The 22,891-nt window shown below is 38.2% G+C and overlaps 2 protein-coding genes across 5 annotated transcripts in view; one reads left to right on the forward strand and one right to left on the reverse strand.

The window, feature by feature from the left end:
* Positions 1-4,073, forward strand: part of pik3cd (phosphatidylinositol-4,5-bisphosphate 3-kinase, catalytic subunit delta) — a 28,235-nt gene extending 24,162 nt beyond the window's left edge. Inside the window, exon 23 of the mRNA XM_062542056.1 lies at positions 68-4,073. Within this exon, the coding sequence (XP_062398040.1) occupies positions 68-202 (135 nt within the window). The 3' untranslated portion in view covers positions 203-4,073. The remainder of the gene's footprint in view (positions 1-67) is intronic.
* LOC134087970 (suppressor of cytokine signaling 2-like) lies at positions 300-22,436 on the reverse strand. 4 transcript variants are annotated; one of them, XR_009939868.1, is made up of 4 exons: positions 21,170-21,786; positions 20,334-20,614; positions 19,556-20,105; positions 300-415 (listed from the first exon to the last, which is right to left on the reverse strand). XR_009939868.1 is itself a non-coding variant. In XM_062541845.1 (3 exons), exons 2-3 carry the CDS (start codon positions 20,605-20,607, stop codon positions 19,609-19,611), a joined length of 771 nt encoding a protein of 256 aa, XP_062397829.1. In that variant the 5' UTR covers positions 20,608-20,614; positions 22,332-22,436; the 3' UTR covers positions 19,375-19,608. The 4 variants fall into 4 exon arrangements, 3 of the variants coding, with proteins under 3 accessions (XP_062397829.1, XP_062397827.1, XP_062397826.1); XM_062541845.1 differs by lacking the exons at positions 300-415; positions 21,170-21,786 and adding an exon at positions 22,332-22,436 and having other exon boundaries at positions 19,375-20,105; XM_062541843.1 differs by lacking the exon at positions 300-415 and having other exon boundaries at positions 19,375-20,105; positions 21,670-21,800.
* Between the last annotated feature and the right edge of the window lie 455 nt (positions 22,437-22,891).

Below are 22,891 nucleotides of genomic sequence, written 5' to 3' on the forward strand. Positions count from 1 at the left end.
ACAAACTGTACTAGAATAGTTGTATACCTTAAGCATTTATTTCAGACATGTATTCATTATCCTTCAGGATTCACTGGCCTTGGGGAAGTCGGAAGAAGAGGCACTGAAGAATTTCAAGGTCAAGTTCAATGAAGCTTTGAGAGAGAGCTGGAAGACCAAGGTCAACTGGATGATGCACGCTTTATCCAAAGACAACAGGTGATGGGACAAACGGAAGAACCCTTTAGAGCAGGATGGAAATTGCACTGCAGTTTGTCCTGAGTGAGTTCTTCAGAATAATCCCAGGCCGCTATCAAACTGGCATGACTTCCCTCAAATCCTGTGCAGATGCTCCTTCCTCATCAGCATATTCCATATTCATTTGAGTCAGAATTTATGATCTCAACGCTGCATCACTTGTCTCTGTACCTTAACGCTGATAGAAGAAAAAAAGATACTTTGATGAAATGTATATGTAAAAATAGTGCCCACTTCATTGTCATTGCCCTCTTTAGCTACCGTATACAAGGTCAAACTCGTAGATTGATATTCTACTAATAAATGGCGGGCCATTATTATCCAAATAGAGCCGCTATTTCTGTTATATGGGGTTGTCAACGGAGCAGAGCCATTATAGACTGAAAGGACAAAGAAGTTATTTTATTCACTTTGTAGTGACATCTAGTGGTATCTCTGAGTTAGTGCACGTTAAATGTGCTGCAGTCCCCTTTAGATAAAAACAAGCCCCGAGTGCCTACCCTATTTATTTTTATATTTATTAAGATGTGATTTATGACATCATGTTTTCAACATTAAGCTTGTTTTGTATTTAATTCTAAAAATCAATTTTGTTGTCACAGGACGAAATTACATGTTGCAAAACATCACTTAGAGTCAGTGCTGAGATTATGAAGCTGATCATTATGATTATTAGAAGCTGAATAACCAAAATCACCCACCAACTAAACACACACACATATACACACACACACACACGCATACAGGACATGTAGGACAAGTGGGATTTCATGTCAATTTGATTGACTTAAACGTGTCTATTCCTTAAAACCCACTTTAATGAATGTTTACAGTTTCCATTCGTTAAGTCATGAAATGACCTATGTTCATTTCTTAGATGGACCAGAAGACCTTAATAAGCCATTAGGACTGATCAGACTTGATCAGTGGATATTGTTGATTGCTGCGGAATTGTGAAATGCATTTTAAAGGTTGCTTATTCAACCTATATATCGCAGCCATTAACTTATTAAATACGCTCACGAAAGACTACTATGCTAGTTCATCTTCACGGAGGGAACGAAAAACTTTGGAGCTGTATTTGTGGGTGAAAGATGTAGAGATGTAGAACATTCGGGTGACACATGAAGTGTTAATTTTAATTTTAAGTTTACGTGTTTTCAATAGTTTAATTGTTCATTGGTGTTCTGAATTTTTTGGTTGTCTATATTACTGTTAAGAGATGATAAGAGATGATACGTTTTATATTTTGTGTTACCTCTGCTTGACAGAGACACATTGGGATGAAATATGAACAATGAGTGCTAAAAGTTGTTGTTTTTGGAGAATATTTTTTTATTGTGTTATTGCTGATAGAGCCTTAAGTGTCTGAACCCTGCCTTGAGAGAAGAATGATACGTTGTGTGTATGATGAGCAAAAGGCTTATTTTTCTGTGAAGATGGTCAAATGTACAGTGACAATTAGTCAATACCCATTCTTGTGCTTTTTTGTGGTGAACTGAAGTTTGCAGACATAAGCCAGTTCTGAATACGTTTTCTTGAACCAGTTGTCATACGACTGATATAGCTCTGCCATGAACTGCATCTAACTGACTAATGGCATTCTGTGGCCCATATTATGAAGTCAGCCTTCAGCATAGATGCTTTGGCATCTGACTGGCTGTTTGTGCATCCACAACTCCTTACAATCACTGATAACTGTGATATGACTGAGGCAAATTTGAGATAAAGTGATTGGGCGTCTCGTCCCCCTTGGAATTATATGGTTCTATTTACATTTTCAGTAGTTCTGAGATGTTGAGCTTCAAAGTTGTAGAACCCCATAGAGTTTAGGTTGATAAGTGGAACAAGCATCTTGAGGTATAATGTCCAACAATGCATAGAACTTCAAAAAACACCTTGACTTATGAAGTTATCACAGAATAATTTTGACATAATGTCAGATAGAATCTTATAATTGTAAGGATATGATCTGCTGTCATGATAACATCTATAGTACCATGACCTGTTCATGATAGCATAATGTCACTCTTATGGCATGACATTTTAAATTCATGTTATAACTACTGAAGGGGTCGCTTCATCTTACCTCTTGAACTAAAATTCAGGGCAAGTTAGTGGTTTCTTGGTGTTTTGAGCCCCCAACGTTGTCTAGCGCTGCCTGGAAGGCGCTAGGGTTAGGGGTAGGATTAAGTGCCTTTAAGTCAACAGCGGCAGCGCTGCCTGGAAGACGACTTTGGGGGCTCAAATCACCATTGAGCAAGGTAGTGAAATAGAAATCACTGGAGATCAGAAATGTATAGGGGAGCTTTCGGTCTGTTTTTAGCGCTGTATGTTCAATTGATTAAGTTGTAAGCTACAGTATGTGCCTGAAGCTCTTATTTATGATTAGCTATTTTTAACTCATCAATGTAGGCTATGTACCAAGCCATCATATGGCCAAATTACACTCTGACATATGTATATGTAGGGACATAGTAATAAACAATGTCTGACACTGCACTATAAGAGATAAGTTATTTCTAATGGTTAAAAAAAGACATATACAGAAATCATGTTTTGGGGGGAGGTATTTTGTGTGTTTCATGTTATGGCAGACATAACATAAAGCATACATGTGACTGTGTATATATCTCAAATCATTCCTTCTCGTATATCCCCATTGCCCTTACCATGACATTGTTAGCCACAGGAAGGATTTTTACAACCTAAATGGTAATTCCAAGAGTTTTAATCAAATCAATCAAAACTAGCAATTATTTCAAAGTTAATCATCTAGTCTGTGGGAAAGCAACTTATTTGTACTTGGTATACTGTAGGCTACCTACATATATTGGCCTATGCATATACAAACCTATTTCCAAAAAAAAAAAACATTTATGTGAAATGTGGGGGGGAAAGTAGAAACTTATGTAGTTGCAAAACAGACACACACAACTTGTTGATGCTAGTATGACAACCACAGAAGCATTTAACAACTTATTGGGTTAACTGCCACCATGATTGGGTACAAAAGGAGCACCCCAGAGAGTCTGAGTAAAGTAAAGATGTGGATGAGTTTATCACTCTTTGAAAACCTGTTTGGGCAATGAATGCAACAATCTAAGAATATTGCTCCTCTGTGAAATTGTGAAGAACAAAGAGCAATCTTAGTAGACAACCGACAGGACTGAAAATCAATATACTTTCCAAAAAACAATTGAATTTCTCAATTTCAACCATTGATATGTTTGATTGTTTTGAAGCTCCATTCTGTTTTTAGTCCAATTTTACACAGTGACCCAACCTTTTTTGGAGATGGAGTTGTATATGCAGGCATGGTAGAGCAATGGTAATATCATGTCTGACATTTCAGGTTCAATCCCCTAACCTGCCTTTGTGACTTTAAATACCCGGTCAATCTTTGAATCCTTGAATCAGACGGATATGAAAACAGTAGAGGCACATCCTTCTTGTAAGAGCTCATGAAGATGGTTTTTGTTTGAATCAGGTACTCATATTTATTATTTTACTGTCTACTTTCAGCTCTTATTTGGATGTGCAATATGATGTGAGGGGTAGATAAAGCGAACCTACTGTGTTGATATCTGATAACTGTTGTGGGAGGGGGGATTGTACAGTGTAATTGAAAAGGTTTTTGTACTCCTGCCACTCATATGAAGCAGCATTTTGAGATGGTAAGTGAATTCTTATCATAGTGATATATGGGGGAGGGATGTTGCTTTACTGGTGTGAGCATTCATTGTCATTATTTGAAGAACAGCACATTGATTGTGCATCTGTTGATACCAAAATGTGTCAAATATAAATGCTATAAAATGCAAACGAAAACTGAACAGCGTGATGTTTATTTTTTTATTCCCAATATTTCTCCATCAAGCCCCGGGAACCATTAGCATTAGCTGATATTTCACAAGGTTTAAGGGCAAAGACTTGCCAGGTATAAATAAATAGACTGCAATTAAATACATGTGCTTTGTATACATATGATATCAAATCTATAGATTTGTTCTATTGATCATATTTCTGCATCGGATGTGTATGTATTGGTTCTGAATATTTCAACCAGAGATCCTCTTGGAACAGATTGAAAGGGTCTACATAAAGAGTATATTCATAGGCCTATACTGAGACAATGATCGGATGTGTTTAGTTAATGAGTGTTTGTACGTTGAGGATTTAGTGTGAATACGTGTGGCATTTTGAAAGGTTGTGTTTGAAAAATGAAATCAAGTTACCTCCTGTTAGATTTTGTGTAGTTGGTAGAAAATGGTGGTTTGAAAAATGTGTTTTAGGTAGGCTAATTGAAAACTGAAAACGCTGATTAGTTTATGGATATGGTTTTTAAAGACGTTTAGAAAATTATTTGACAAATATTTAGTGTGTAAGCAGTTGAAAAAAAGCAAACAGTAAGTCAAGAATACAGACATGAATAGCCTATATTCATATTCACAATCTAGTTCAGAAAGAAGATCCCAGATGGTATTGTACTGTATTGCAGTGTGTAGCAATCACGCTGCTGGCTTGAAAAAGGTTGCACTACATCCACTTCTCATGCCATTACGAACTAATAGGCTACTATTTTTGGTTCAGTTGAGGAAAGGGGAAGGAAGAAACAGGAAGAGGAAGTCTTTAATTCAGAAAATGATGTGTTGTGACACAGTACCACATTTCCTGTCTAAATCATTTTTCAGGCAATTAGGACCCTGCGAGGCACACTGATGGTAACTCCTTAGATAAGGCTTAAAACGGTGTTGCTAATTAATACGGGACCAACAGCAAACATTTCTACAGATACGACTCCATATTGTGTACAAATACAAAAGCAGTGCAGATATAGCAGGCTCCCAAGTGATGGCAAGATCTCTTTGCATTATTGATTTGCAGTGCTGCCCAGCGTCCCTTGTCTGTAAAATGCATTAAGTATTAGCGTCTTAAATATCGAGGGCTGAGAACCAAAGGGGCGTGACATTTTGGTCAAAATTGAGTTATATATATCACCTGAAAGCTCTTGATGAGCTCTCTTAGCTGACAAAATTATAGAGGTAAAATATTTATAAATATAGTTATTGAACAAAAACCAAAGGTCTTTAACTGTGAACATATAGATGCAGTTAGATTTGTTTTGGCTCTAGTGTCCTAAATGTGTGTAACATGCAATAAGTATTAGTGTCCTAAATGTGTTTAACATGCAGTAAGTATTAGTGTCCTAAATGTGTGTAAAATGCAAGCATAAGTGTCCTAAATATGTGTTGTATACAGACACGTTTGACCTCAGTTTTTAAAAATAACTTCAGGCTGTAGTTACCATTAAACTATCAACACTTAGACGGAAATACAGAAATATAAATGCACTGAGACAGGACAAGCAAGCCATGAAGACAATGTTAACTCATAAGAAACAAGCAATACTTACAATCTATAATACTAATCCATGTGATAAATCAATTAATTAAGCTTTCTTAAGTAGGCTGGATGCTGTCTTTACATATATTAGTCGTGTAAGCAATATAGCTATATGAGTCGTTGTCCATTCTAATGTCTAAAACCCCAATCCATTGTTTTGTTACAATGAATCTCAGTTTAAATAAAATCTGAAGCCCTCAAAAGTAGTTTTTGAAGATACAAGATTATTTTTTGCCTCTCTCTCTCAAAAATATTCAGTCCTCCTCAGGAGGAAATGTTTATTGGTCAAAAGCATGTGAAAGTTCCTCTTTCACCCACCTCCTTCTGTTTTCATTTCCGTATGTGTTTCCACACTGATCACATAATGAAACTTGTGGTTTTAAAAGGAGACTCATTGGAGCTTGTCTTGCTGTTTTCAGTTTCGATATTTCCAAGGTCTTGATATATGGGCAGTCTCATTCCACTTGACTACTGTGTCCCGTACCACACTCGCCTACTTGCCATTTTGAATATTTGAGGTGGGAAACCTGCTGTACAGTATCATATACAATTTGAAGTGCTTGGTCTTGGACGATTTTTATATTTATATATTTTCATATTGACCAATGGCATGACCAAGAGAACAGCATCAAGAGAGTGAAGTGGTGATGGGCTAATAATCTCAGTTCAATAAAGTGGTGCAAGTCCCTTTAAGGTCTTGTAAGTTAAAAGGAGAACCTTGAAATCAGCTCCAGCTTACGGGTGGTTACCAGTGAAGAGAGGCTAAAACAGGCGATCCATTATAGATTTCTTCTTCTAGTTCTGTAAATATTTCAAATTGAACATTACTTCTGCTTTGTGCGTAGGCTACATCTACATCCACAAGTGAAGATAAGGACAATTAGCAGAAACAAACCAGTCTTAAATGGGGAAATAACAATTATACAGTATCATTGTAGCTGATATATAACTTGCATTAGATCAAATTTTCACAACTTTGAAGCTTCTGATTTATACAGACAAATTGGAAATACAACAGAGACAGAATTTGTCCACACCATGTGGTATAACAACACCAAAGAAACATTTAATGGCAGTAAAAATTATGATCAAATGTCTCTGTTGTTAACACAAAAATAAAATATTCACATGAAATTGCACAAAAACAGAGGTAAATAGGCTATTCCTTTACCCAGTGCAGTGATTTCAATTAAATTTGCTTTCAGAAAATGTTTATTATTGTTTCTTAATAGTATAGAAATAGACGATAAAATTCACTTCCCTTCCTGTAACAATCGGTATCTCAACCATCTGTTTTTTTTGCATACAGGCTACTTTAGTTAAAAGCCTACTTTATGCAGCATGTTGTTTTCAATTACGTTTTGGCACAGATAGATACACTGGACAAGCACACCTCCACAAAAGTAAACAGAAGATATAGGCTACAGCTGATTTGAATTGAATTCTTACATAGTTGACATTGCCCATTGACTTGACTTAACAAAACATTTGAGGCCCAAGCTTAAATGGGTTTATTTTGCCTACCTAAAACACTTGTGTAGGCTAAAATGTTTAAAGCTAGAGCTAACTATGATCTGTGTCAGAGGTTGAGTTCTGATTCCTCAAAATCCTTCCATGCAGAAGGAAGTCATTGAGTGTTTCACTAATAACAGCACATTACTGAGTCCTCCAAAAGCAGGTAGTAATTCACCTGGCCTACCCAGTCTATTTTGGCTGTCATCTTTTCAGCCATACTACTTCAATGAATTGCTACATTTACTGAAACTTGGGAAGATAGCACCATCCAGTGGTCACTGGTAGCAATGTCTCGGAAGGAACTGATTGAACAGTGGGATCTTGAGCTGGCTGCAGTGTGCAGATCAGGACTGGGCTCAGCATGGGACGTAGTGCTCTGTGTTGAGCTCAGCCCAACTTGAACATGTCCCTGCCTGGCAGTCTGTCATCCATGCTTAGGCCTTCCTGGATACTGTCTATGGAGTTTAACATTTCGCAACAAAATCTCAAGGAAGACATAACTATGCAAAAGCGTATCCTCCACAAACTCGATTATACTTCAAGAAGGAAAATACATAGGCAGTCACAATGCACAGAAGTGTAGGCTGTAGTTATCGTTGCAGTTTTTGTTTGTTTGTTTTGTTTTTACTTCATGGTAAAGTGATCATTATGTTAGGCTAATGTTATCTTTTGATATTGTCACAGCTTCTTTATACTTGCTTATTGTTTTTAAGTTTCTTTACATATAGCCTAAACATGTCTGCTAAAGGTTGTGGTTCTGGAGTTGGAAAATGCACTTCATCATGTGTCTCTTTTTGCATATACTGTAGCTGCATAAAAGAGATAGAGAAGAGAATAGAAAAGAGTAGAGTAGAGAACATGTATAGGCCTACAAATACACATAAAGCTCTGTGATTAAGCTCTTGTTTTAATTATTGACTTACTAAAATTACTTATTTGTCTGCCTGGCCCTAAACAGCTCAAAGTTATTGTTTTTCTCATGCATCCTGTTAATGGAATGGCATTTTAACAAGGCATGCAGTGGAACTGGAAATTGAATTGTAACAATGTCTCAGTTGGGAGGCCCCTCATTGCTGTCTTCCTGTGTTTTGATATGACAGCACTTTGAAATTTCAAAGTTCATTCAAAGTTCATGTTTGGTGAACCTTAACCCTACAAATTCATCTACTGAAAACACGTTTGCCAAGTCGCAGAACTGAATTTACTGCATGGACTCCTACATAAGAAAACAACACTTTTGCACTTCACCTGAATGGCTCAGGATATCTATTTTATGCATGCTTTTCCAGATGCTATGACATATGCTAGAAGCTCCATAAGGTGGAGCATGGACTATGAAAGGGCAGTGGAGGCTAAAACAATTAGATTCGTATTCGTTATGAAACTACAAAAGCACTCTGAGAGCGCAGACCTCCGCCAAGCAAAAACATAACCGCCTCCTGGATCCACGCGGTGATCCGGATCACTCCTAAAATGTAATGGTTGCTTCCTGGGGTCATTTTAGACCTCATTCATAACTTTTTGAGTCATCTTGCTAACAAGCAGACCAACAAACAAACAAACAAACATTCAAACACGATGAAAACAAGCTCATTAGCAGAGGTAAATATGTTTAGGAAATATGTTGCTGTCATGGAATTGAAATGATTTCATTTCACATTAAGTCTGCCAATGAAATTTTGGCCATGACTGAAACTATTGTTGCAGAGCCTCTACACCCCTGGATTTCTCTCTGTGTGTAATCTGATCTGTAATAACTGGTAATAAGGGATTTACAATGTATGTGTCAGTTGTTGTTTGTCTATCTCTCTGTTGATCTACTTTTTAGTCTTTGTTGACAGATGACCAATCCACTTAACCATCACAATAAATCGATTGGTATAGTAGGTATTTTGTCACCATAAATTGGCTCCTTACTATTTACTACAGTTTGATTTAGGCCTATCCATCTTTCATAGTTTGGGGAAGTACTTTCCCTTCTACCCTTCACAAAAGACGCAATCTGATCAAAGTCACATGTTGTATCTATTTAATCATAAAATGGTCGTAAAAGCCTTTCTTGGAACAAGTGTTGTTGCATTATAAACACCATTATAAACAATGTTGCCTGCACCATTCCGCCTCCGGCCTCGTGGCTATGGCCGAACAACACCTGTGGGAATATCCAGCAACAACCCACTCCCACTTGTGCTATATTGCTTAAATATTGACATCATAAGTAAAATAGAAACCTTTTACCAAAGGAATTATTATTATTATTATTATTTATCATCATTATTATTATTTATTTGATAGAAACAGATACAATGTAAAACAAACTGGGAACATCTGATGTTTGTATCATGGTGTTTATAATGCAACAACACTTGTTCCTAGAAGGGCTTTTACGACCAATTTATGATTAGATACAACATGTGACTTTGATCAGGTTGCGACTTTTGTGAAGGGTAGAAGGGAAAGTACTTCCCCAATCTATGAAAGATAAGGATAGGCCTAAATCAAACTGTAGTAAATAGTAAGGAGCCCATTTATGGTGACAAAATACCATACCAATCGATTTATTGTGATGGTTAAGTGGATTGGTCATCTTTGATAGAGAGGAGACAAAGTCAATGGTATCTGTTTATTTACAAAGATATCGTTGGGAAATTACCAGGTTATATTTCAAACATGCTTGTTTGGAATTCTTGTCCCTGGCAGACCAGATCAAATTACTGTTTTGGGAAAGACGACCTTTTATGGTGCCCCGGCCCCCTACTTCCTGAAATAATCTTCAGTGTAATATAAAAATTAACTCCCTACTTTCCTATAATCAATTCAAATCTGTAGGCCTAATCACAAACCTTCCTAAGTCAATTTGTGCATGTTTTAAATAAATGTTTTTGTTATTATTAGAATTGTTATAATCTTTTAATTTTGTAGTATTTGTTTTTATTTTATCTTTCCTCCTCATGTTATGTAGGTTATTGTTTATTGAACTTTTTTTTTAAATTATTTATAGACTTATACAAACTGCTTCTTTCAGAAATATAATTTTTTAACCATTAGTGTGTAAGATCATATTTATAGAATTTCTCCATTATAATATAATCTCTGCTTGTATCTTCAGTGCATGTTGAGGGTCTTGTTTGGCTGGTTGGTGCATATCATTTTCTGATGTCCATCTAGGGTCAGTTGTGTTTGAGTCTAATCAAAATCAATGTAGGCAACCATATCAATAATGATTTGACTATTCCCAAAGTGAAGTGAAGGCTAACTTGCATTGTTGAATAACCCCCAAGTGTCCCAATGAAAGGGCCAAAGCCAATGGACAACATGTAGGATAGAAGAGTCTCAAGAGTTTAACCAGGGGTGATTTCTTCAGCAGCTCTGTTAGTTATTAGCATATATTGTGTGAGCCATAAAGCCCTGAGCCATGGTTACATTCTCAGAATGAGTGGATTTCACAAGTCTTCCAAGAAATGTACTTGTAACTCTTACAAGGACTCTCCTTTTATGAGGGAGCATAGCTTTTGATCAAAATTTTTTTCAGGGTGAAAGTTCTTAAATTCAGTAGTTTCACTCCAATAAGATGTGCAGTATACATTTTCTGGCTATTTAAATGTGTGCATTTTTTCTGTTCTATAAATAGACTGTTTCTAAACCCACACATCAAATATGCATGATAGCAAACATCTAAAACAGAGAAATATGCATCCAAAAAATATTCATTTTATTTCTTCCTATTTCCTGTAGATTTGTAAGCACTTTGTGTTTGATTTGCATTGAGTTCAATGAGCATCAAACAGGCTAATAGGCTAGCTGAACAAAACTGAACAAAACATTATGCCTATCTCTAGGTATGGTGAAGGGTGTGTGATGATGTGGGCCAATTTTAGTTCTAAAGACCAAGGGAACTTTATCAGGATGCATACTATCCTGGATCCATGAAATAAGTGGCCTTTAAAAATAAAAATCTGCCTGCCTCTATGGGAATAGGGTTAACATAGGGGTGCCAACACTTATGACCCCAGTATTTTAAGGAGGAACATTTATTTATTTATGATACATTATTCATTCACAAAGAAAATCGGTGTCCTTAAAGGGATATATCCTAATTTTATTACTTAAGGCATTAAGGTAAATTTCCAAAAGATGATTTCATATTCCTCTTTTTAGTCAACTTTAGCATGGGGTGCCAACACTTTCAGCCATGACTGTATATATAATAAAGACCAAGAATTTCAATGACCTGCTCTCTGCATTGACACTAATCAGATCCTCGGCATGCTCTGCCTTACATGCAGATGGCTTCTCTACTGCCCTAATGGAGGAAACCTCTTTCTCACTTCCTGGCAGTCTCACTGTAGTACACGATCACGTGATCATGTTCAAGGTCATGGAGTTTATTGGGTGGTCCACGCAGTGGAAAAAAAAGAAAGAAATGGGGGAAAAAATACAGAAAAAAAAGGCTGAATGTCTCCCAGAAGCGTTTCTCTCCCATTCCTGGAAAAAGAATACACAGAAGGGTGAAACAGGCTCACCTCCTCCTTGTCCACCCCCCACCACCCGTCACCCCCACCAGCTGCGCCCCCCCCCCCCCACACACACACACACACACACACTCACACACACACACACACACACACACACACACACACACACACACACACACACACACACACAGACACAGACACAGACACACACACACACACACAGACACAGACACACACACACACAGACACACACACACACACACTCACACACACACACACAGACACACACTCACACACACACACACACACACACACACACACACACACACACACACACACACACACACACACACACACACACACACACACACACACACACACACACACACACACACACACACACACACACACACACACACACACACACACGAAGTTCTTCGCCCCCGCATGGGATATGGACTGGAGCCTCAGAGTAAACAGATGGCCTTCTGTCATATCAGCCTGTGTTCGGATCGTTTTACTCTGCAGTGAGGTACGAAAAGGCAAAGGGACCAGAACAAGGTCAACTGACCATTTTTGTATTGGTACTGGGAACCATAAAAAATAAAGCAGTCGGGAGAAAGAAAGGAAGGATTATTTAATTATCGGTCAGAACGTCTCACTGACTCTTAACTGTTTTGTTTTTTTTGATGCGTGTTTGCTTTCCACAATATATTGCCTTTCTTGGTTATTTCTGGCCGAAGCTTTGAGTTTCCCTGAGTCTGTTTATGACTTTATGCATGGCTATTTTTAGGTTCAGAAATCTTTAAGGGTCTTACTTGTGATTTCATAACAGCGGCAAAGATGAGATCATGACCAAAATACCAAAATAGCATACCATTCAAAATGTGAGCTCTTCTAAGTAAGCTCTTAATAGATGCTTACTGTATTCTGGAGACACTGGTGAAGTTTTCATCTTTAACAAAAATATAAATTGCACAGAGCTCAAAACCACAGTGATTCATAATGATACTTTTCCCACCTTGAATATACATCCCCAATAAAAAATAATCCAGTGGAATTTACATATGTGCAAGTGGCTGCCCTATTGGCTACTACTAACATTAAAGAGATGAACATGATAACACAAGTACAAAGGACAGATATTTGTACAACTTGTTCGTGGGAGGCTTCAATTGTGCCAAATGAACAAAGGATGCATGAAAATTCAGCACTATAGTTTTTGATGGGGGAAAAAGCATCTTGGGGACCTATGTAAAAAAGGCCATCCCTCTCCACATACTCTGAAAACATGCTCTGTACCAAATAACATAAAATGCCTTCTCATGTATCAAACAGAAACTGTTCCCCTTTTCTCTCCTTCTCTTTGCTGTATCCTTTTTTCCTGAGTGTGTACGCATGTGTGTGTGTGTGTGTGTGTGTGTATGTGTGTGTGTGTGTGTGTGTGTGTGTGTGTCCCTCTAGCTCTCAAGGTGCTGAAGACCTCTTAGAGGTAATCAGGTGGGGGCAGAAAAGAGGAGGGGTTGCTCTCAGAATCCCTCTTCCAGGAAAGGAGTGAGTCTGTCCAGACACACACACACATGCACACACACTCACACACACTCACGTGGGTATGTGCAAGCTGACACACAAACACGCAAGCACACATACTGACAGCTTTAACATGTTGAGAAATGACCAACGAGATTATTTTTTGCACTGTGCCATTGTCTTTGCATGATTTTCCTGCCTTTTTGGATCAGGGTGTTAACTGTCTGTGTCCTGCAACGTCATCAAATTAAATTGTTCTACATGGTCAAACCGCTTCATCTGCATATGTCCTTCACAACATAATTTTGCATTCTTTCTAAGAGAAGGCTGTTACATATTAGACAACCAAATGGAGTTTGGGAACATTTCATTCTCCAGTCGACTTATTATCTCTGATTGTTTTCAGACGGTGGCACTGTACTACTCCACAAGCTCCTATTCACTCCTCGGTTAGTTCGGGTGGTGAACTTGACCTGGTTCTTTTCTTATTTTCCCCCCATTAATCGGTTTAAATTCCAGCCAATTTACCTGATTAAAAACAACAAGATTGTTGACTGTTGTTTGTTTAATTGTTTGTTTAATTCAAAGCTGTGTCCTATATAATATTTATGCTAATCTGCACATAATCAATGTCACTGTACTGAGGTTTTCAGAATGTGGGTTTCACTTGTTCAGTGTTCTGGAGCATTAAGTTTGCCACAACAGAACATTAAACCATTGTTTTTCAACTCTCAATTTAATGAATTTCTTGCTCCATGAGAGGATTTTATTTCCTGGCATGCGACGGAAAAGCAAGTGTCCTGTTGTATATTGTATTATTGCTTAGTGATTTCTACTGGCAAAAAAAATGGAAAACAATGACCAAATTGTGCTTAGAAACAGATATCAATTCAAGCATTCCCTGTATTATTCAGGATTCTCTTTTCCTACATTGTTTCTCATCATGCAGGATTTTTGTTTGAGTGTTTTCTGAATTGGAGGGAAGGGAGCATATTCTTTCTTTACTCTGAGATCACGCCGATCTCCGCCCCAGTCCCACACCCCTCCTCTCCTCCTTTTTCCTAGAAAGTGCCATGAGTCAGCCCTGAATCCTGCCATTCAGGCTGTGGAAGGCAAACACAAAGCTGCCTGCAGTAATCATGAGATTAAACCCTATTATTCTCAAAAGCTCATTTGGCCTTCAGCTACAGCGTTTTGCATCTGACTAAAATTAAATGAATAATAATAAAGCAAGGGCTGGACGACAAGCAAGTTCGTGGCAGACATGGCGAGAGCTAGAAAATCAAAATGGGTTCCAAATCAATAAAGCATTCCTCCCATTCTTGTTTGCAATTTAAAACACCAGTCGAGAGCAGACTCTCTAAGAACTTTCCTGGAAATGTCATTTCATGGAAGCACAGTTGGCGTGGGCAAAGCATCCTCACAGATTACAAAGAAAAGAGATTTTTAATCTAGGCCATGGAACTAGGCATTTTAGGTAAGCAATGTTGAACTGGAAAGTGTCCAATTCGTTCCATTATCTATATCTATTTAACTTAATATTCAGGGGTGTAGTAGTAAAATAAGAGTTGGGGAAACCATGAATTCTATGTTCACGGTAAGGTGGACTGCATCATGCGGTATACATTTCATTTAAAAAAAAAAAAAAAACATGGTTGATGATGGTGGAGGTTATTGTTCAATGTTTGTAACAGTAGTAGGTTCCTAGTGTTGATGCGTGTATTGTGAATGAATGTAGATAATAAAGTAATGTTAAAAGTTTCAATTGGTGAATAAACTCTTTTGAGAGGTGGATTAACTCTAATAAGAGGTGGATAAACTTTATTTGTGAAATTTCACGACGAAGATACACAGCGTTTACTTGCACTCGTTTTAGCCTCTACTACCACCCTGTACAGTAGGTACACAATGTTGCAATATATTATTACTTTCCATTGAGGGACTTTCTCCTTTGATATGATGGACCTATCCATCCAGCATATCATTCAGTGCTTAATTCCATATCTATTGAATTGCACTGATGCAATTGCAATGTTGTAAAATTGCTGCTTCACAATTTCCCATTGTTTCAATGACAGTGAATTTAAGTGGTTGACAGTGTTTACACTGGGTGCCCAAGATCTGTATAGAATTTGGAATCTGAAGGTGTCCTGTTGAAACATTCAAAACCAGCACAGACACTTTGAATGGAAAATGAATCGGACTTACAATGTAAACAGTGACACGACTAATCCACCACACTGTGAATTTTCGTATGGCCCCTTTCACATCCACTATATGACGGATCTATGAGCATGACTATGCAAAACTACAGTTCCTAAACTAGAAAATGTAATTCCATGGAAGGAATTACCATTGCATGTAAATGCAAAAAGGTTACTGACAGTGTTAGGCCTATAGTTAAAAAGACAACTAGGCTACACAGACGAATAGATAAATAACAATAACCCAGTTAGAATTCCACTGAAATTACTTGGAAAGTCACATTTAAAAAGTGATTTATGAAAATGCATCAAAATTGTGGATATAGGCTATTTTGGAAAATAACTCTTCATTTATTAGAATTTGAAAAGACTGAAATTAAGTTGCCAACTTCAAACGAGTTGCAAGAGCTGACACTATAGTAGGCTAGTGAAACGACTGGTAGGATAGCTTATAGCCTTCATATCTACACTAATGCAGGTTAAAAGTAGCCTAGGCATGGAATACGGAATACAATCTCATTCTCAAACAACGCCAATCAACGATGATGCAGCAACAGGTAGGATATCTAGCAAATGTAACGTTAGCTTACAGTAGGATATTTTATGTAGGCTACACATTTTACAGGATGAGCTAGTATGTTCTTCGAAGTGTGTTCAGGTGCGTGATTGTCCTAATAGGAATGTACAATAAGCTTAGGTTTTTAATTTGTGAATGATACCGAAAGCTTTAAATGATTGCCTGGCTGGCAAGTCTAACGACTAGCTTGCTAAATCCTGTTCGCCTTGCAGCCTACCCCGACGTTAAACGTTAGCCTGGAGCAAGTTTGGTTGTCGTTAGCTAAATAGGCCTACAGTGTTTACATTGACGTTAGGTTAGATTGTCTTTAGGTTAGATTGTCTTTAGATGTTGATAACGTTACCGAGAGCAAACGTTAGGCTACTGTAACGATATAAACAAATCAAGTAAGGAGTAGCCTAACAGGAGACAAGACGACAACGTCCTGGATTACAGTGGCATGGTAGAATGTTTTCACAGCTGTAGACGTAATGTAACATTCACGTTTAGCCTGGTTTAGCGCAGCGGTGATGCTATGGCTTTGGATCAGACTCGATCCTTGATTACTGACAGCTGAGCACTGACGTAACAATTAGTCTTTGCCGCCAAAGGGTCTCAATGTAAACTCTATGGGAATTTTAAACTCTTTTGTCGTAAATATCTCAAAAAGTATAAAGTTCACAAATGTGAAAAATACATAGAACAAATCTCCGTTTCAAGACCTTTGTATGAGTGCTTGAATGACGTCAAACGGTTCAGTGGTTCTAGAGCCTTTGATCGTTGATTTTGGTCGGAAGAAGAATAAAGACGATAATAAGAAGAACAGTGATAACAGTACATTGCATTTAAAATGCAATGTAATTAGGGGTGAGATAACTTACACATCAGCCTACTTCATTCATTTGTTTTACTGGTCCTCTTTCCAGTTATAGCAACACTACATATTATGCATCAACACTACATGTATTAAGTTTAATGTTAACTACCCATGCCCCATGGAGTTCGCAAAGTAATGTTACTAACTAGCTGCTAACGTTAACAACTTTCACCTGTGTCTGTCTGCTAGCTAACTTCAGCCTTCAGCCTGCATGGTAACAGCCACTTTAAGCTAAGCTAGCTGCTATACATTTCATTTAAAAAAAAAAAAAAAACATGGTTGATGATGGTGGAGGTTATTGTTCAATGTTTATAACAGTAGTAGGTTCCTAGTGTTGATGCGTGTATTGTGAATGAATGTAGATAATAAAGTAATGTTAAAAGTTTCAATTGGTGAATAAACTCTTTTGAGAGGTGGATTAACTCTAATAAGAGGTGGATAAACTTTATTTGTGAAATTTCACGACGAAGATACACAGCGTTTACTTGCACTCGTTTTAGCCTCTACTACCACCCTGTACAGTAGGTACACAATGTTGCAATATATTATCACTTTCCATTGAGGGACTTTCTCCTTTGATATGATGGACCTATCCATCCAGCATATCATTCAGTGCTTAATTCCATATCTATTGAATTGCACTGATGCAATTGCAATGTTGTAAAATTGCTGCTTCACAATTTCCCATTGTTTCAATGACAGTGAATTTAAGTGGTTGACAGTGTTTACACTGGGTGCCCAAGATCTGTATAGAATTTGGAATCTGAAGGTGTCCTGTTGAAACATTCAAAACCAGCACAGACACTTTGAATGGAAAATGAATCGGACTTACAATGTAAACAGTGACATGACTAATCCACCACACTGTGAATTTTCGTATGGCTGCAACTGAAAATGTAATCAGTAATTTGCAGTGTCCACAACAGTGTAATTAAATCAAAATTGGGTGCAATTGTGGAACCCAATCGCCCACTGCACTCTTCTGATGAACATGTGTTGTGTGGACCAGCCATAAATGCTATAGGTCAAACTCAAGACTCCTTTCTTCAGTGGTTCCTTGTTGGTGGAGTGAGTTGCCCAGTGCTCTCCATTCCTGTGGCCTTTCAAAAGGGGTCTAAAGGCATATCTGTTCAATATGCACTATATTACCAACTTTTAAATTGTTTACTGTTAAATGTAACTATTGTATTGTTGTTAGTTGTATGTTGCTTTGGACAAAAGTGTCTGCGAAACACCATTACCATAATCATAACATAGCACCATTGTTAGTAAATCTTCCCCCGACATGAGAGTTGTGAAAAAATGGTGTTGTTGAATAAGTCGTGCTGTACAGCATGTCATGTCTGCCTAGACCTCTCACTTCCCGTTCATTTTCACACTGTGAAATGATCCTAATGGATCATAGTAGCTCTACTTCTTAAGGCAAGTCTATCAAAAAAAAGCACTGTTGTTAAAAAAAATGACAACTATTATTAAAAATCACTTTTCAAACAACAGCTCAAGAAGATAATTGATTCTCCCCTAGTAGAGAGCATGTTGAATTTACTTAGAACACTCAACTGACCTCTCTGTACTGGTCTTCTAAACCACAAATCTTTGGCTACTGTAAGATACTAAACAGCAGAACAAGCAGTTAAAGATAAGATCAGGAAATATGACAAGACACTGGTGACAGTCACCTTTGACCACCATAAGCTGCATCATAAGATAAGATCACAGTATGTACTGATATCATAGCTGCAGACCCTTCTAGACATGTCTAATCATTGTTTGTACTACTGTACTACTCCAGTTGATATCCCTATATTGTGTATTGGCTTCAAACACATCGCTAAAAGTGAAATGTTTTCATAGCAAGGGGTCTTGTTTATAGAATTCAAAATGGAGTGAACAAACATGCAACCTTAGTTATGTCACATACATAATAATAATAATAACACTTACGACCAGGTATCAAATCGTTGCTATACAGTCCAAATGAGAACTATTACGTTATGTTTTGTGTGATATGAAATTTGGTGTAATAAAATGTGCATTTGATTTCAATTTTATGAAAGCCCCTTCCATCCATGCTCCAGAACCATGACGACTGGCTGAGATTGTTTAAGTCTGCATCTGTGTTCATGCATGAACAGAGGTGTTATTATTCATTTAGGCCTATTCATTTTATAATTATCTATTTATTTTTAATTCGGAGCACTGAATGGTCAGAGGGCTGGGAACAACAATTTGTTGAATTTTACACAAAATGCAAGGAGTTAGAATTGTAGATTGTGCCTTTAAGACAGTATTGCTCTGTTTATTGCTTTCCAAGAGCCATTATGGAAAGTCAGTCCATTGTAAAACTGCTGGTATAGCTGGTTGCTATTTACTGTATTTAAGTGTTCCCATGAACTAAGGTACAGCAACTGCAGCAAAGTACTGGCAAGTATCAGGAAACTGCAATTCAAGGACAACTGTCTTATGAACCTGTGTCAGATGGTGAACACTGGTGGCAAAGTATGTACTCTTGGTATATGCAATAGGAAATGCAGAAAACGGCAATGTGGCAAACTATAATATGAAAACTAATAATTAAGGCATTTGATCCTTTGTATATATTTTCATGATTCTATTATACACAGACAGCAGCACTACTAAATCAAGTGTTTGGGGCCTAACAAGTCATAGACTAAGCTTTTTGCAGTTAGCCTTTTATAAAACACACCACCAAGAGCACTCCTGTATTTGTACAGAAATGATGGTCATGACCAACCTGATTTGATTGAGCCGTCACGGCCATTTTCTAAGGGCTGCCAATGGTTGGTCCTACAACAGGAATGGATATTCCAAAAGGAACCCTTTCAACCGTTCGGGCAGGGGCAAGTCATTATGACTGTGTGAATGTTGGTTTATGACTTTACGGCAAAGATGTTGGAGACTACCCGGCTTTTTGTGGCGAGGCCTGGTAAGCTTCAATTGCAATGTCTCAGGCGCCACTTGCAAGGAATTCTCCTCAGCTTCCTCAGCAGGCCTGGCCTCCTCTGTGGGGCTGGCTAACCTCTGATAAGCCAGGGCATAGTACTGCACCAGTTCCACAGCGCCTTTAAACTGCCTGAGCTGAGGGCGAGCCAATGCCACAGAATCAAAGCTGAACTTTCCATTCGCATACTCAATGCGCAGGTGTGTGGGCCCGAGACTGGTCCTCACAGACAGGGTAAGGAGGTAGGCAGGGTTTGAGCTCTTTCGCAACAAGAAAGTGCCCTCAAGGGCATCATCAAGAACCAGCTTGGCCTCTGCTGCTGTTAGAGTTCCCCAGTACCAGCCTACAAAAAATGTGAAAGAGAAAAAAGGTGTTTGAAACAGCATGGTAGCACATTCTCGTATTTTTCACTTCTTTCAAGACTAATTTCTCAGAGTGTAAATTACTAAAAACACGAGGCATTTCAAGAATATTCACAAGGAGGTCAGAGCGTCCCTTAACCAAAATAAAGGACTTCTATTTTAAGACGCACAGCTGTCCTGTTACCAAAACACCAGAAAGCGCTATTTACCGGACTCGCTCAAGTGCATCATTGCTCCCTCAAATCCCTCGGCATCCACGGTTGGTTCTAGTCGGCGCTGTTGCAGTTGCTTTTTAGGATGCACGGCTCTTAATAATGACTTATCGAGGGCCGAGTCTGGAAGAGTCATAAGAGCCGTCGGTGATGCTACACTTCTGCGTTCTGGTACCGACCGGGGAAAGGACCTGAACTTCCTTCGCCAATCTTTCCAAAGCGTCGCTGGTTCAGTCTCGACGGACTTACTCACGCATTGTGTGTGCCCCATCCAAAATCTTTAAAAAGCAAACAAATGATAAGGCCTATTAGTTTACACGGGAGAGCAAAGGCAGCCTACTTTTCATTTTTAATTAGGCCTAGTAGCCTAGGCTATAGCCACAAATTCACAAATGTAACATGGATTTCACATCACTAATGAAACAGGGCTGAGCTAAGGACAGTAGTTCCAAGGAATGGCAAGACCTAAAAAAAAAGTCGGCTATAGCCTACTGGCACATTTTTATCCATCGCTAAATTTTAAACTACCAGATAAGGCAGACAGAAGAAAATAACCTTGCTCTACAGTTCAGGTTTCGCAGTGCCATGTGCGTCATGCATGAAAAATAGGATTCGACTTGAATCAAACAACATTTTAAAGTCTACTTCGATTAAAGATAATGTCCAAAAAAATACACACTAAGTGTTTGACAATAAAGTTTTGTATTCCTTGAATGCCTGAAAACATCGCCGGCAGACAGAATGTCTATTTTAATATGCACTCTTTTTTGCTCTAAATTTTACATCAAACTGACAAATGCGCCGAGGTTAATCATTTGCTATAGACTACTCACCTCATCAACCTCTTCACCTTGTTTCCTCGAAATTCACCAAATCACTGACTGTGACTTCCAAACCCGTTTCGAGTATCCTTTCACTGCATAGCATATAGCTTTGTTACTGTACTCTATATCTGACAATCATTAAAATGATCTCTCTCGAATTACGGTGACAATTTGCGCAATACAGATTATATAGCCTAGAGCGTATTTGAAGACATTAGAGCACCTGGCTTTCTTCTCTCGGACGACTAATTTGCAGTCTCTTAATCTAGGCTACTCGTTCCAGAAATGTGCAGCTGGGTGGAGTACACCTCTTGGCTTGAGAACGACAAGACGTGGAAGTACAGAAAGATATTAAGTAGCGTAGTCTGTCGTTTTTCAAACTTCGCATATTCGAGGCAACCGAAATTATTAAACCTATTGCCTATAATCAGTTCGCATGAAGGCTAAAGCAGGGTGACAGTTTTGTTAATATAACAATTGAGTTGTTATACATAATTAAAACTACGCACAGGTTTATATTCCCGTTGACACCAATCCTCTAGTATTGACTCGACTTATCGCTGTCCGTGTAGGCCATTTTAAACAATGTTTTCCTTGTGTTCTTGCAGCGCTACACTTTCCAGGAACATTCTCAGAAAGGCAGGTCACGTGCTCATGATCTGATTTGGCTGTACTCCACCAATCCGGTCCCTAAGCGATGAAGTCACCAAATACATTTGCCCAGCGCGCAAAACTACAGCGCTGCACTGTTACCTGCGTAGCCTATAAGGGCGACCAAAATAGAATATAGTAGACGAAATACTATGATAGACAGCAAGTAGCATGACAGGAAAATTACAATAGCAGTGAATGCATAAACATGCAGACAGTTATGGAAACTATGTTTATATAATATCACCAACACAGCCCTACGGCCATAAGCCATGCCATGTTGATAGTGGCCTTTTTCACTTTCCTGAAGCCTGTGGATATACAGTATGCAGCCTGTAGACTGTACCTTCAAATGAGCACTCAAATAACACATCATTTTCTTAAATGATGATGATGATGATGATGATGATGATGATGATGTTGAGGATAATGATGATGATTGTTGTTGCTTTACATAGACTTTTAAACACAGATAGGTGTTTCTTGATGATTGTATGATTTAAAAAAAAATACTGCTTACCATTTATTATTTACGCTGAAAATATTGTAAAGTCTTCTGTTTGCAAAAAGGTAAAAAATCACCGCTCATCCGTGTGAGGTGCAGGATTAAGAGTGACTGGATATCTAAGAGAAGAATCCGCACACTACAAGTCTTTGTGAAAAATAGCTTTACTGATAGCTAGCTTTCGGTCGTTAGACCTTCTTCAGGCAGAGTGAATCATACAGACAACAGTGCTGAGTTAATACACCTGGCTTGATTGAAAACACCTGTGTCAAAAAAGCATCATGGGACATGTGGTCTTTACAAGTCTCTGTATGGAAAAACACTCTGTGTCAGTGAAGCATCATGGGTAGTGTAGTTTAGATAATACATGAAACATATACATACAAGAAAAAGAGAACAAGTCTATGCCTTGTACACATCAGGCGACAGCCATCATAAAACAAAGCACAAGCTTTGCAAAGCTGTGCAAAGTCTTCTGTTTAAAAACAAATGCACAGAAGTGAGATTAAAGGTGGGGTATGGGATTTGCAAAATGGCTGGCCTACCCTAGTCCTACCCTAACTGGCCCTAACTCC

The sequence above is a fragment of the Sardina pilchardus genome, chromosome 7 (assembly GCF_963854185.1).
Source record: "Sardina pilchardus chromosome 7, fSarPil1.1, whole genome shotgun sequence".
Lineage (NCBI taxonomy): Eukaryota > Metazoa > Chordata > Actinopteri > Clupeiformes > Clupeidae > Sardina > Sardina pilchardus.